We start from the raw sequence: 15,348 nt of genomic DNA, 5'->3' as shown, positions 1-15,348 counted from the left end.
GCAGGCATGACCACTGGGAGGCCCTGCTCACAAGTGGAATAGCCTAGGGCCTCTCTTTATCTAAATCCAGTCCTGCCTATGGGTGGTGCTGTGGTCTGAACCACTGAGCCTCTTGGGCTTGCCGATCAGAAGGTCGCGGTTCGAATCCGCACAACAGGATGAGCTTTTGTTGCTCTGTCCCAGCTCCTGCCTACCTAGCAGTTCAAAAGCAGGACAGTTCAAGTAGATAAATAGACACCACTGTGGCGGGAAGGTAAATGGCATTTCCATGCACTCTGCTTTCTGTCATGGTGTTCTGTTGCACCAAAAGTGGTTTAGTCAGGCTGGCCACATGACTCGGAAAGCTGTCTGTGGACAAACACTGGCTCCCTCAGCCTGAAAGTGAGATGAGTACCACAACCCCATGGTCTCCTTTGACTGGACTTAACTGTCCAGGGGTCCTTTACCTTTTTACCTTATTGGGGAATCTGTCCTGTGGACATCTGTAGAAGCAAGCCATTGATGGAACTCACCTCATTTTCTGCTTCATTGGGGCTCGCACTGCCAGGCAAAAGCACGCTGTGTAGATTGGGCTTGGAATGGAATTAAACACATAATTGTGTATAAGTGTGTAATAATAATGATCAAAATTAATAATATGAAGGATATGAAGAACAGAACAAAAGAAAAGAAAAATATCACCCCTTCCTAGCAGAGGAGGTAGGAAAATGTTTATAGAAACTCTCCTTCATTGGAAGTTTCCAAACAGATGTTGGATGGCCACCTTTCCAGGACTCTCTAACTGTGATTCATGCATTGCTGGGAGTGGACTAGCTAGTGCCTTCCAACTCCAGAATTCTGATTCTATGAAACTCACAGGCACACATAAGCAGGGCAAGGAGGATGAAAGTGGGTTGCGGCTCCAGGTGTTGCTGTTACTGTGGAGAAAGGAAGAATTCAAAGGAATGACAAAGTAGGAATACATTATTTTTATTAAGCAGAATACTAAGTACGCATGGTAAAGCAGTATGAACAAAAACACATTTTAGAAACAATTTACTGTAATATTTCATTACAATATTACTAAGAGAACTAGGTCAACTTGCACACTATTTCGGCGTTTTATTCAGGGTGGGGCTAAAAGAGGTAAAACAGTTCAAGGAAAACACACCTGAAATTCTGATTATGAAGTTGCTTCACCACTGCTTTTTCTTAATCATTGTAACAATTCTCTCCAGCTTCTTGGAGGAATGCAATACTTTCCAAATAATTTCCCTATGGCATGCTTTACCTCCTTATTTCTCAAGCTAGCCAGCAGGGCCAGCATCAGCTCATCATTCCATTCATCTGTGAACCTGCTATTTACTTATAAACATCTGAGGTTAGTGTTGCTTCTAGTCTTTGGCACTCATATAAGTTGAAGAAGTTGGGTATAATGGTTTATGTTTTGATTTGATTTGATTAAAAAAAAAATCCTGCACTGATCTGAAAAGACTGATCTCTAGAAGCATCTAGGGATGTATTCTCCTGTGATTCTGAACTGAAGCAATGGTAACCAGGAAAGATATTCCCTGCAGGACAACTCATGCCATATAGAACAGAACATCTCAGATATCTTGTCTTCTAAATTGCAGGCAGGCAGGATAAAGGAAAGAAGGAAGGAAGGAAAGAACAAAAGAAGACAGATGTGCCTTAATTCTTAATAAAGTGAAGATGAGAAAGGAGAAAATGTGGCTTTCATGCCATGGAGGTAAGCAGTTTTCTGTCTCACTTATCCTTCTGCAAATTTTCAATCTGATCAACTTAATAAGAAACAGAATTATATCCATGAACTTCAACAATCATGCTGTGAAACATACAGGAATTGTAATATTTAGGCAATGCATAACCAGTGTTACAAGTATACCTGATGCTGCTGAGATAAGTTGGGTGTGGACCATATTGTCTTCTTTTTATGCATGACCACTGGGAGCCCCATGTCATGCTACGAGATGTGCATGATAAATGTTTCTGAAGTGCAAACTTATAAACATTGGACACATGTGCATTATAACACATATAAGCATTGGGGTTTTTTTGTGATGGGACTCAAGAGTACAGAGTACCACCTCCTTCCTCTGCTGGCACCCATGACACTTTTAACAATATATGAGTACCAGCACATATTTTCCCCACCCTGTGCTGCACTTTACATAGGATTTTCGTGAGACTCGGGAGCACTCTCTCCTTGCTACCTTGAAAATGACGGCTTTCTTTTGTTAGGTGGGAAATTGCTGTCTTGGCATGGGGGATGGAAACGACACTGGGATAAATCAACTTAGTATAAAGGAGAGCCCCCTTAAAGGGCTCAAGATAGTGGGGCTGGCCATGGCACCTCAGGTTGGGGTCTCTGCCTGGCTAGAATCCTCATTCTCTTTGCCCAGTGAGAACTTGCCAACTTGGCTTGCACCATGACAAGGTTCAGCACTGGCCAACTCCCATGGTGCAGGCTTGGCTTAGTCCAACTACTGGATTCCATTCCACTAGCATCAGGTGAGTGGAATGATGAGCTGATGCTGGCCCTACTGCCATTCCAACCTGTATCAGGCTTGGTATCATCAATAAAGATTTGGCCTGATTTCATCCCAACTCCTGGTGTCCTGTCTGTTCATTTGCTGCTCTTCTGGGTCAAATAATTCACCTGCCAGGCTAATCCATTAACTTTAATGTTATCTCTTTTTTCAAAGATAGATTCCAAGATCTCTTTAATCTCTGATGAAGATGAATGCATTTCATAAACTATGGAACAGACTACATGAGGAAAGCAGATGAATGTTACAGAATATATCCTCTTGGGTTTTGGAAAATTCGGTCAATGGCAAAATGTCCTATTTTTTGTTTTCCTATTGATCTATATTGCAGCCATGATTGGGAATGTACTCATTGTAATTTTAGTGGTAGTTGATCAGCATCTACATACACCCATGTATTTCTTCCTGGGAAACTTGTCGTGCCTAGAGACTTGCTATATATCAAATGTCATGCCCAAAATGATGGTGGGCTTGTTGACTGAGGAAAATGTGATTTCATTCAGTGGCTGTTTTGTGCAGTTCTTTTTCTTTGGTTACCTAATAGCAACAGAATGCTATCTTCTCTCAGTAATGTCATATGATAGATATTTAGCAATATGCAAACCACTGCATTACACAGCAAATATGAATGCACAAATGTGCATCCAACTAGCAGTTTTTTCGTGGATAAATGGACTTATAGCTGCTTTAATACTTTTGAGTTTTATGCTAGAGTTAACATACTGTGGCCCCAATGAAATTGATCATTATTTCTGTGATACTGTCCCACTTATAAAACTTTCCTGTAGTGACACCAACCTGGTGGAAGTTATGAGTTTTGTCCTGGCATTCATATTTACCCTGCCACCTTTTCTCCTCACGTTGACATCCTACATAGCCATCATAACTACTATCTTGAAAATTCCTTCTACAACTGGGAGGAAAAAAGCATTTTCCACTTGCTCTTCTCATCTTATTGTAGTTTCTACCTTCTACGGAGCCATCATGATAGTGTATATGTTACCGAAGAGAGAAGCACTCCGTGATCTCAACAAAGCTTTCTCTCTCTTGTATACAGTCCTACCCCCTGTCGCAAATCCTCTTATATATAGCTTGAGAAATAAGGAGGTAAAGCATGCCATAGGGAAATTATTTGGAAAGTATTGCATTCCTCCAAGAAGCTGGAGAGAATTGTTACAATGATTAAGAAAAAGCAGTGGTGAAGCAACTTCATAATCAGAATTTCAGGTGTGTTTTCCTTGAACTGTTTTACTTCTTTTAGCCCCACCCTGAAGAAAACGCCGAAATAGTGTGCAAGTTGACCTAGTTCTCTTAGTAATATTGTAATGAAATATTACAGTAAATTGTTTCTAAAATGTGTTTTTGTTCATACTGCTTTACCATGCGTACTTAGTATTCTGCTTAATAAAAATAATGTATTCCTACTTTGTCATTCCTTTGAATTCTTCCTTTCTCCACAGTAACAGCAACACCTGGAGCCGCAACCCACTTTCATCCTCCTTGCCCTGCTTATGTGTGCCTGTGAGTTTCATAGAATCAGAATTCTGGAGTTGGAAGGCACTAGCTAGTCCACTCCCAGCAATGCATGAATCACAGTTAGAGAGTCCTGGAAAGGTGGCCATCCAACATCTGTTTGGAAACTTCCAATGAAGGAGAGTTTCTATAAACATTTTCCTACCTTCTCTGCTAGGAAGGGGTGATACTTTTCTTTTCTTTTCTTTTGTTCTGTTCTTCATATCCTTCATATTATTAATTTTGATCATTATTATTACACACTTATACGCAATTATGTGTGTAATTCCATTCCAAGCACAATCTACACAGCGTGCTTTTGCCTGGCAGTGCGAGCCCCAATGAAGCAGAAAATGAGGTGAGTTCCATCAATGGCTTGCTTCTACAGATGTCCACAGGACAGATTCCCCAATAAGGTAAAAAGGTAAAGGACCCCTGGACAGTTAAGTCCAGTCAAAGGAGACCATGGGGTTGTGGTGCTCATCTCACTTTCAGGCTGAGGGAGCCAGTGTTTGTCCACAGACAGCTTTCCGAGTCATGTGGCCAGCCTGACTAAACCACCTTTGGTGCAACGGAACACCATGACAGAAAGCAGAGTGCTTGGAAATGCCATTTACCTTCCCGCCACAGCGGTGTCTATCTACTTGAACTGTCCTGCTTTTGAACTGCTAGGTAGGCAGGAGCTGGGACAGAGCAACAAAAGCTCATCCTGTTGTGCGGATTCGAACTGCGACCTTCTGATCGGCAAGCCCAAGAGGCTCAGTGGTTCAGACCACAGCACCACCCATAGGCAGGACTGGATTTAGATGAAGAGAGGCCCTAGGCTATTCCACTTGTGAGCAGGGCCTTTTCACTGATGGTGCCCATTGTATGCCTCGCTATTCCCAGACCTGCTCTCTTTTGGCCTGTATTTTGGAGCTTTATAATTTAGGAAGACTTTGGAAGAACTGGATGACAAGTCTTATCAGTTGCTGATGTATGAGTGGATTTTATTCGGTGCTATTCTGGGCTCCTGGTGAGCCAGGATTTACACTAGTGTAATAGGGTTGGCCAGGACACCAGAATGGATAAAATTTATGAGCTTTCTCCATCATCTGCACAGCAGGTGGTGTTCAGTCAACAGTGCAAAGGCTAAGCTGAACCGTTCCCTGCTGGTTACCTGCTTTCAGCAATAGGGGTCGCTGTTTGGTAGTACAGTGGAACATCGGGTTAAGAATTTAATTCATTCTGGAGGTCCGTTCTTAACCTGAAACTGTTCTTAACCTGAGGTACCACTTTAGCTAATGGGGGCTCCCGCTGCCGCCACTCCACCACCGCCCAATTTCTGTTCTCATCCTTAAGCAAAGTTCTTAACCAGAGGTACTATTTCTGGGTTAGCAGAGTCTGTAACCTGAAGCATCTGTAACCTGAAGCATCTGTAACCCGAAGTGTCTGTAATCTGAGGTACCACTGTACTCAATTGGTTAGCTGTCAGATTCTAGAGCTCCATATAGGTGACTCTTAGGTAATTCACAAAATACAGAGTCCATTCATAAAACACAGTGTTCATTCATAAAGCAGTAACATAAATCTCCATTGCTACATATTGGGTGTATATTTCAGCTGCTGAAGTACAGGTTTATGGCCATGCTGTAGTGTAGTGCTTATGTGAATGTGAATAAAAGGTGGCTGGGCTCATTGTCTCAGGGTTTGGGGTGGGGAGAGAGGTGACAAAACTGATTTCCAATAAGTGCCCCCCCTATTTCTTAACAAGTCCTTGAGTCTGTACTCTGAATAGTGACACCAGGGACCTAGAAGGTGCAGCGCTTGTCAGTCCAACCCCTGCACAGTCTCATCGGGGCTGACCTTAAGGCAATTGGAGCAATTTGGCCAAATTGGGCCCCGTGTGCTGCTCTTAAGGGCCCCCACACACCAGGGCAATCTAGATGAATTTTCTTTGTATCTATATGTTTTTTGCAGACTTTGGCTGTGACCTGGGGCCCTACAAAAAAACAACAACATCAAGTTGTACCCTACTGCTTCAAATTGGGCCTCACTGGCTAGCCCCGAGTCTCACAGTTTCTGGGCCTGAGTTGCCCTGCCTTTGCATGGCATCTTGGGTTTACAATTTGGGGAGAGGGGAGACTGTGGTAGTGGGGAGTGGGCAGGCTGGCAAGGCCCCCTAGATTTAGATGCCCAAGTTGCCCTGCCCTCACATGAAGTCTTGGGTTTGCAATTTTGGATGAGGAGATTGCCTGCTTGGGAATTCGCAGGCTGGTGAGGCCCCCTAGGCTTCAGCCTACTTAGCCTATACATAAATCCAGCACTGCCCAAGAGAGAATCCTAGCAGATTGTGGGAGCCTAAAGCTTGACCTTAAATATATATCAGAGCCTAGGTAGTGGACCAATGGAATTTGTTGTATAGAGCTAGATCTAGAGAAGGGCTCAAGCAGGTTGACAGAAAAGTGTTCTGCTCCTGTGGTGTCAGGTGCCTCTAGCTAGGCACCTCTGATAGTAAAGCCACAGCTTACAGCCCCTCAGTTAGTGAGGCCCCTGCCAGCATGTTGGAGAGCTGAATAGGAGTAATTTGAGAGCCGATGGGTGTATAGCGGTTAGAGTAGCAGAGCTGGACCTGGGAGACTAGGTTTCAGATAATATGTCATATACTGAGTCAGACCTGTCTCTACCTCTGTCACTCTGGACATGGAGACATCAGAAATGGAATGCCTGTTTGCTTCTTTATTCGTGAGACCCAAGCCGTTTGCCATTTTAAGAGGTGTTTTCCTGTCCGCACAATTTATTAAATAGATTATTTCATTCTTCTTATTTAAAATATTTATTTATTTAATTAATTTTATACCATGGACTCACAGAAAAATATGAAAAATGTATGTAAATACAAGAAAACATAAAATCCTTTAAAAATAGAACATAAAGGTAAGCCTGACTGAGAAATTAAACAAAGAGATTAAACAATTTTGAGTGATTTTCAATAAAAAAATTATCATTGACCAATTTCTTTTGAGGGGTTGGGTTTTTTTAAAAAAATAGTGACTAACAAATTCAGATAAGAACAGGCCTAATAATGCCATGATCACTTCAAATTAATAACGAAACACCATTTAAGGATATGTGTTATAATAAAATATGCATTTAAATGTGTCATCTATATTTTTTATGTCAATTTCTTTTTCTTCAGGGGGGAAAAAACACCTAAAACTGTAATGCACTGGAAATAGACAGATATACACATCAAAATCAGCAACTGAACTTTATATCATCCACCAAAAAAGAGATGCTAGAGAAAATTACATTGTTGCTCCTGTTTCACATTAATTCACTTCATGAGAATTGCTTAGCATGAAACAAGTTTACCAATTTTATTCCTCAGGGCATTTTTGACCTCCTTATTTCTCAGGCTGTATATGAATGGGTTGGCAAAAGGCGGCAAAACTGTATACAAGAGAGAGGAAAGTTTTTTGCATCTCTTTGTTGACTTCACCCTTTGGTAACATGTACACAATCATTAGCGAACTATAAAAAATTGAAACTACAATCAAGTGAGAGGAACAGGTGGAAAAGGCCTTTTGTCTCCCAGTGGCAGAGGGTATTCTTAAGATGGCAGCAATAATATATGAATAGGATGTTAAAGTTAGAACAAAAGGAGGAAATGTGAATATGACAGCCACAATGTAACTTGCAATTTCCAACACACTGGTGTCACTGCAAGAGAGTTTAAGAAGAGGGAAGTAGTCACAAAAGTAATGATCCATTTCCCTGGGGCCAGAAAATGATAACTGTAGCATCAGAATGAGTAATATAGAAAACCCAACAAAGCCATTGAGCCAAGACGCAGCAGCTAAATTGATACAAGTATTGGTTTTCATAGTAGTTGCATAATGCAATGGTTTACAGATTGCTAGATACCTGTCATAAGACATCACACAGAGTAAACAGCATTCTGTAGCTTCCAAAGAACCAAAGAGATACCACTGTGTGAAGCAGCTGTTGAAGGAAATTGTTCTATCTCTGGTCAGGAGAGCTGAAAGCATTCTTGGAAATATATTGGAGGTGTAGCAAGCCTCCAAGAAGGAAAGATTCCCAAGAAAGAAGTACATGGGAGTATGTAGGTGGTGATCAGTGACAACAAGGACAACAATCAAAGTGTTCCCAGTTATGGTCACCATGTAAATGACTAGAAATGTCAGGAAAAGAAGTGTCTGCAATTCATAGAATTCCCCAAATCCGAGGAGGATAAATTCTGTAATCGTTGTCTGGTTTCTCAACATTGAGCAGAATGAAATCCTGTTGAAAAGAGAAATGGATAAGTATCTATACAGAGACAGGGAGGTAATTTATATCCTGCTTCATGTTTCACCAGAAATCTCCAAGTGGTTTACAAATCTCAACAGAAATGAATCAATTTTAGAAATAAAATAGCAAATGCGCATGGAAAATCAAAGTCTACTTCTCATTTTAAAGCACAAAAATTATATTTCTAAAATGTAAGTAAAACATATAATAATCGGGGGGGGGGGGACAAAAGTGGATAGCTCAGTTGGTTAGAGTGTGGTGCTGATATGGCCAAGGTTTCAGGGAGAGCTGCATATTCCTGCATTGCAGAAGATTGGACTAACTGATCCTCAAGGTCTTTTCCTACTCTACAATTTATTTATTTTGTATTATTATTCCATGGTTGTGATCAGAGATTACAAATAGACCTCCTATATTCACAGACCTCAACAGGAGTTTTCCTCCCAGGTGTCATGGTTTTGCATTTGCTGAAGTGGACTCTAGTCCATGCCAGCTTCTTCCATAATAATTAGTTGGCCCTTAACATTTTGCAGAAATGTTTTTTATGACAGAGTGACATAGAGTGACATAGCTACAGCTCAGGAAGAGTGACATAGCTACAGCTCAGGAAGATTATTTTGTGGGGCATGTTTATTTCATAGACCAGTCCATTATTTCTATTCATTGCTCTGAAGGAACTTATAGGAACTTGGCTGTCTTATGACATAAGTTGCCTGGGCAACTCAGAAGAGGTAAAAAATACTTCAGAATTTTATGGACAAAGACACACAAAGATTTCAGTGAACGCAAAGTTCTCTGCTAGGGACTGAACATATTACTACTATGGTGCCAGGTGAGCCTCTCTAGAAAGACTGTTCCAAAGCTGATAGATCACCCTTGAAAAGGTCCCACTCTCTGATGGTTACTCACCTCTCTTTAATTTATGTTCTTACAATGGTTTTATTCTGTTGCTGTTTTTTCCATGCTAATATACATTGTCATGACAAACAACCAGTTCCCAGATCCTTCTCTTCATCTCATCACACTCAATGCTAGTGCAAATCTCAGTTCTATGGCATGAATGCTATGCCAATAATACAAAGTGGGCATATGTGTACTCTAGGATGTTGGTTTTATTAAGAGAAATACAGAAGTGACGGCTCAATCATCAGGGACATAATATACTGCAAAAACAAGCAATGCGGCAATGTATTGGCTAGGGAGTGAGGGAATTCAGTGCAGCAAATTAAAGGACAGAACACTGTGTACCCCTCTGAGCCCAAAAAGCATATGACAACCCTCTGGTCCTTTTGAGAGTCTGTACCTATCTTTTTATACTGCAACTTCAGGGAATCAGTTGGTCAACTTGATTAGATTTTCACCTTTATCGCTGGGACTGCATGCCTACCTTGAAAAATAACTTCTTTGGAGTTCAACACTCTTAGGGAGCAGGTAAAAGGTAAAGGTAAAGGGACCCCAGTTGTGACCGACTCTGGGGTTGCGGCACTCATCTCGCTTTATTGGCCGAGGGAGCCGGCCTACGGCTTCCGGGTCATGTGGCCAGCATGACTAAGCCACTTCTGGTGAACCAGAGCAGTGCACGGAAACGCCGTTTACCTTCCCGCCAGAGCGGTACCTATTTATCTACTTGCACTTTGACGTGCTTTCGAACTGCTAGGTTGGCAGGAGCAGGGACCAAGCAACGGGAGCTCACCCCGTTGTGAGGATTCGAACCGCCAACCTTCTGATCGGCAAATCCTAGGCTCTGTGGTTTAACCCACAGCGCCACCCGCGTCCCTTAGGGAGCAGGTAGGAATTCCTTATCCTTGACTTGGCATCCCATTTGGGAGTTATTGTGCATTTTTGTAATCTGCTGTGGGATATGCCTTCCATCTGTAAATTGGGAGGAGGGATCCTGTATAAATTCAGTCTTAATAGTACTTCTAGACATCTTAGAAGCAGCTTTCCCCATCATAATAAGCACTGCTCCAGGAGGTCTTGTCCCTAACAATACTATAAAGTAGCTTTGAAGGATAGGATACCAAAAGTAGATTTACGCACATATATGTAGGAATATCAGTTTATTTCCATATGATTGCCCCATGTTTCACCACCAAAACAAAATCTAGTGTAATTATCAATTGGAAATATATTTACAACTTTCAAGCCCCTCTTTTCTAGCTCCCATTCTTGGTACTGGGATTCTCCATGATGAAATTATACCAGGTTCATCAACCATTTTAGTCCAGTGGGCACAGTTGGGCTTTTGAGAAAATGTTGTTTCTGGCAGTAACAAGTATTATATACACAAGATGGCCATCTGGTGTATGGAGGCTTGGCATAACACAAAGTGGATGCCATAAGTGAAGCAGATGCCTTCAGGTGAAGAAAACAAAACACAAAACACAATACACGAACAAACAAAAACCAGCAACCAAGGTGTCTGGGTCAGAGGGGAAAGATGTGGGGAGGTTTAAGGAGTCTCTAATTTTATGGCCTTGGGGAGCAGAGGTATGCAATGGGGGAGAGGAAAAATTATCAGAGGAGAGGGGGAGGTAGATGATGTTGGTCACTGGTGCTGAGCCACCACCCCATAGAGTTTTAAGTAGCCTGTGTTCTCATCTAGTGGTGGTGTTAATGTCATGTCAGTGCCCAAAACAAAACTCTCATCCATATGGTGACTGACTTGATGTCCATTATCAAAACCTGACTGGGTAAGCTGGCATTAGGAGGAGATTGACCGTGCCTAGCTGTGCCCACCTGAATGGTAGTACTGCTCCAGTCAAAGCAGGAGTTTCTGGATGTATGGGATCTTATGATGTAATAATGAAAACAATATAAACAAATTTAAGACTAGCTGTGAGGGGATGTTAAAGATAAGTATCAATATAGTCAGTGCTTTGGGGAGGGGGCAACACAGAGGTATGTATACCCCTACACATTTTGTGAATCTAAGTTTTGCCTCATTGAAGGGCAGTGTTTCAATATAAGTAGGAAAATGAGAGTACCCCTAAACATTTTTTATTTAAAAAAAGCACTGAATATAGTTGTATAAAGAAGAGTATACTTTCTTTTTTATAATTAATTTTTATTGAAAGTTTTCAACACAGAATACAATAAAAGCCACACTAGCCTAAATAAAAATAAATCTAAATAAAAATAAATCTTAATCCTTATTCTACACAATGGAGGGTAAGCCCTCTCAGCTCTCACTTGGGAGTTTCTCCCACTTCCCCCCACCCTGGGAAATACGCCCTACCCTGCCCCTCACATAGGGCCAAAAAGGCTATGTTTTCTATTGATTGGGCTTTATCTGTAAGCATGTAAAAGAGCAGAACAATAGATTGTAATATTCATTTTATGTATACGTATTAGAGCTAACAGATAAAAAATAATTAACCCTAGCACAAGAAGAAAACTATTCAATATTTTGAAACATCAGCAAAGTTTAGGGGTGAATCTGAATTGTGTTTGGTCCACAACGTAAGCAAAAAATTCACATTTTCCAGAGTAACACAGTGATTAGAATGTAGTTGGATATTACCCTTCTCCAAATGTTTCAGTGCATGTCTTGGATTGAAAACCATACCAAAATGTGTAAAAATGTGTATATTAGAATAGAGTGTGTCTAGAAATATGTGAGATAAAAGATTAATTTAAATATCTACCTAGTTGAGCATTTAATATGAATTTTCATACCTTTATTTTACAGATCAATGGAAACAAGTTGGAATGGGTTTATGAATGTAAACATTTGAAACTGACTTGAAGTGGAAATAGATGAATCAGCTGATCCCTATCAGAGTCTGAAATCTGTGTCATCCACCATAAGGAAAGTTCTGGGAGCAGCATGGAGACAACACATAGCATGTTGCTTCTATCACATATGACCACACTTCATGTGCCTTCCTTTGTGTGGCACAAACCTACCAATATTATTTCTCAGGGCATTTTTGACCTCCTTGTTTCTCAGGCTATATATAAAGGGGTTGGCCAAAGGGGGCAAAGCTGTGTACAAGAGAGAAGAAATCTTTCGCATCTCTCTGTTTACTTCAGCCTTGGGTAACAAATACAAAATCATTAGTGAACCATAAAATATGGATACCACAACCAAGTGAGAGGAGCATGTAGAAAAGGCCTTTTGCCTCCCAGTGGAAGAAGGGATTTTCAAGATGGCAACAATTATATATACATAAGAGGTTAAAGTTAAAAGAAAGGGAGGGAGTATGAATATGGCACTCACAAGAAAACCCAACATTTCCATCAAGCTGGTGTCACTGCAAGAGAGCTTAAGGAGCGGGAAGTAGTCACAAAAGTAATGATTAATTTCATTGGGGCCACAGAATGTTAACTGTAGCATCAGATTGAGCAATATCAGGAAGGCTATAAATCCACTGGACCAAGATGCAACTGCTAATTGGATACAAGTCTGGGTGTTCATCATTGTAAAATAATGCAGTGGCTTGCATATTGCTAGATACCTGTCATACGACATCACACAAAGTAAACAGCATTCTGTAGCTATTAGGGATCCACAGAGATACCATTGCATTAAACAGCCGGTGAAAGAAATCCTCCTATCTCCAGTCAAGAGAGCTGGTAGCATCCTCGGAAATAAATTGGAGCAATAGCATGTCTCCAGGAAGGAGAGATTCCCCAGAAAGAAATACATTGGGGTATGAAGATGCTGATCAAAAACAACCAGGACAACAATGAGAATGTTTCCAGTCACTGTCACAACATAAATCACTAGAAATGCCAGGAAGAGAAATGTCTGCACTTCGTAGAATTCCCCAAATCCCAGGAGGATGAATTCTGTAATCTCTGTCTGGTTTTCAAACTTCATCTAATAGGAAAAAAGTCAAATCCTATTGAAAAGAGCAATTTTTATTAATGAAATAATGGATGAGTGCCATGCTAACATTAATGCAATATGTTTGAGAGCTGATGTTGTCACACAAGCATTGCCATTGACTATAATAACAATTTTGGGATTGTGCAACATTTTTCAAAAGTGCAAGACATCCACTGAATTTGACTGTTGTGCTTTGCCAGCAAAACAGCTTTTTCCCACAACTGGGTATCACTCATTTTCATAGGCACACTGAAACATTATATTAACAGGTAGTGAGAAGCTGATGTAAGGATCAATGGAGAAAACATTGGTTGAAGGCACTTGATCTAATGTTTTCATATTCACCTTACCATGATCATGATGCATGCTCAGAATCTCATGGTAGGTAGGGATGGAGGAAGGAAGAATCACCCTGAACAATGTCGCTTCTTGAGCTTAGGTTTTGGTCTATTATAGCAATGCACTGGAAAATTCACAGTACATATGAGAGTAATATGAGAAATTATATTAAAAATAAATGTTTTTCAAAAAAATTGGAAACTAATGAAGTACTTTCTATAACATAATATCCTGTGGTATTGATCCATGACCATGCTTCTAACATGTAGATTTATTTATTTGAAATCCTAATAATAATAATAATAATAATAATAATAATAATAATAATAATAATAATAATTTATTATTTATACCCCACCCATCTAGCTGGGCTTCCCCAACCACTCTGGGCGGCTTCCAACAAAACACTAAAATACAATAACCTATTAAACATTAAAAGCTTCCCTAAACAGGGCTGCCTTTAGATGTCTTCTAAAAGTTTGGTAGTTATTTTTCTCTTTGACATCTGGTGGGAGGGCGTTCCACAGAGTGGGTGCCACTACCGAGAAGGCCCTCTGCCTGGTTCCCTGTAACTTGGCTTCTCGCAGCGAGGGAACCACCAGAAGACCCTCAGCACTGGACCTCAGTGTCTGGGCAGAACAATGGAGGTGGAGACGCTCCTTCAGGTATACTGGACCGAGGCCATTTAGGGTTTTAAAGGTCAGCACCAACACTTTGAATTGTGCTCGGAAACGTACTGGGAGCCAGTGTAGGTCTTTCAAGACCAATGTTATATGGTCTCGGCGGACACTCCCAGTCACCAGTCTAGCTGCCGCATTCTGGATTAGTTGTAGTTTCTGGGTCACCTTCAAAGGTAGCCCCACGCAGAGCGCATTGCAGTAGTCTAAGTGGGAGATAACCAGAGCATGTACCACTCTGGCGAGACAGTCCGCGGGCAGGTAGGGTCTCAGCCTGCGTACCAGATGGAGCTGGTAAACAACTGCCCTGGACACAGAATTGACGTTATTTATATGGCTTTCATATCATTTAAAAAACCCTAGAGCTCTCAGTACAGTGGTATCTCATGTAATGGAAGGGATCTGTTCTGGAGGCCCGTCCGTAACGTGAAATGCCCGCAACTTGAAACACTGCGTCTGCGCAGGCACACAGCATGATTTGGCACTTCTGTGCATGTGTGAGCAGCGAAACCCGGAAGTAACCCATTCCTGTACTGCTGGGTTGCCACGGGACATAACGTGAAAAGACACAACATGAAGCGGATGCAACACAAGGCATGACTGTACTACTCTTTTAATCTCCTTGCTGAGTTCATTTGGAATCAATTATCAACACCATAGTAATGCTGAATTAATATGAATAGGAAGAAAACAAAATGTAAGTTCAATGATACCTTATACAAGTGAGTTGCTTTGGGTTGCCCTGGGCAAGATACAGCAAAATAATAATAATAACAACAACAATAACAACAACAAAAACCCAATAATAATGGGAGGACAGCTTCATCATTTTCTCTAAGAAGTTGTTTGAAATATGTGAACTAAAACACAGCCAAACTTCAAAATTTGCACTGCAAATTTTAATATGCAGCACACAAAGCAAAATGTAGATATTAAGGAGAAATGTAAATTTAAAAAATGCACATATCAGTGAAAATATCATGCAAAATGCATTATGATTGAGAAAATTGTTTGCAAAGTTACATATCTCCGTCAGGAATACAGACAAAAATGCACAAAAGTGCTGATGAATTTTCATGGGGTCTTTTATTTTTCATATATTGAAAATAATTCAAACTGATACAAAAATTTGGAGAACTGTTAA

General features: G+C 40.8%; 3 protein-coding genes and 1 pseudogene across 4 annotated transcripts in view; 1 reads left to right on the top strand and 3 right to left on the bottom strand.

The window, feature by feature from the left end:
• The window catches only part of LOC308571684 (vomeronasal type-2 receptor 26-like), a gene marked incomplete at both ends in the record, with an annotated part of 363,060 nt that overhangs the window by 174,675 nt on the left and 173,037 nt on the right, over positions 1-15,348 (bottom strand). The gene's annotated exons all lie outside the window — the stretch shown is intronic.
• On the top strand, positions 2,799-3,731 carry LOC308570650 (olfactory receptor 6Z7-like; the record flags this gene model as incomplete). Its single annotated transcript, XM_081165564.1, has 1 exon — positions 2,799-3,731. Exon 1 carries the CDS (start codon positions 2,883-2,885, stop codon positions 3,729-3,731), a length of 849 nt encoding a protein of 282 aa, XP_081021690.1. The 5' UTR covers positions 2,799-2,882.
• On the bottom strand, positions 7,396-8,329 carry LOC308570649 (olfactory receptor 2AP1-like; annotated as a pseudogene). The gene has a single exon. The product of its transcript is annotated as an olfactory receptor 2AP1-like (transcript).
• LOC308570508 (olfactory receptor 2AP1-like) lies at positions 12,051-13,671 on the bottom strand. The gene has a single exon (XM_081165410.1). It carries the CDS (start codon positions 13,177-13,179, stop codon positions 12,214-12,216), a length of 966 nt encoding a protein of 321 aa, XP_081021536.1. The 5' UTR covers positions 13,180-13,671; the 3' UTR covers positions 12,051-12,213.

The sequence above is a fragment of the Podarcis bocagei genome (genome assembly GCF_964188305.1).
Source record: "Podarcis bocagei genome assembly, chromosome: 13".
In the NCBI taxonomy this organism is placed as follows: Eukaryota; Metazoa; Chordata; class Lepidosauria; order Squamata; family Lacertidae; genus Podarcis; species Podarcis bocagei.
Note: the sequence above shows the minus strand (reverse complement) of the source record. Positions and strands in the feature narration are given on the sequence as shown.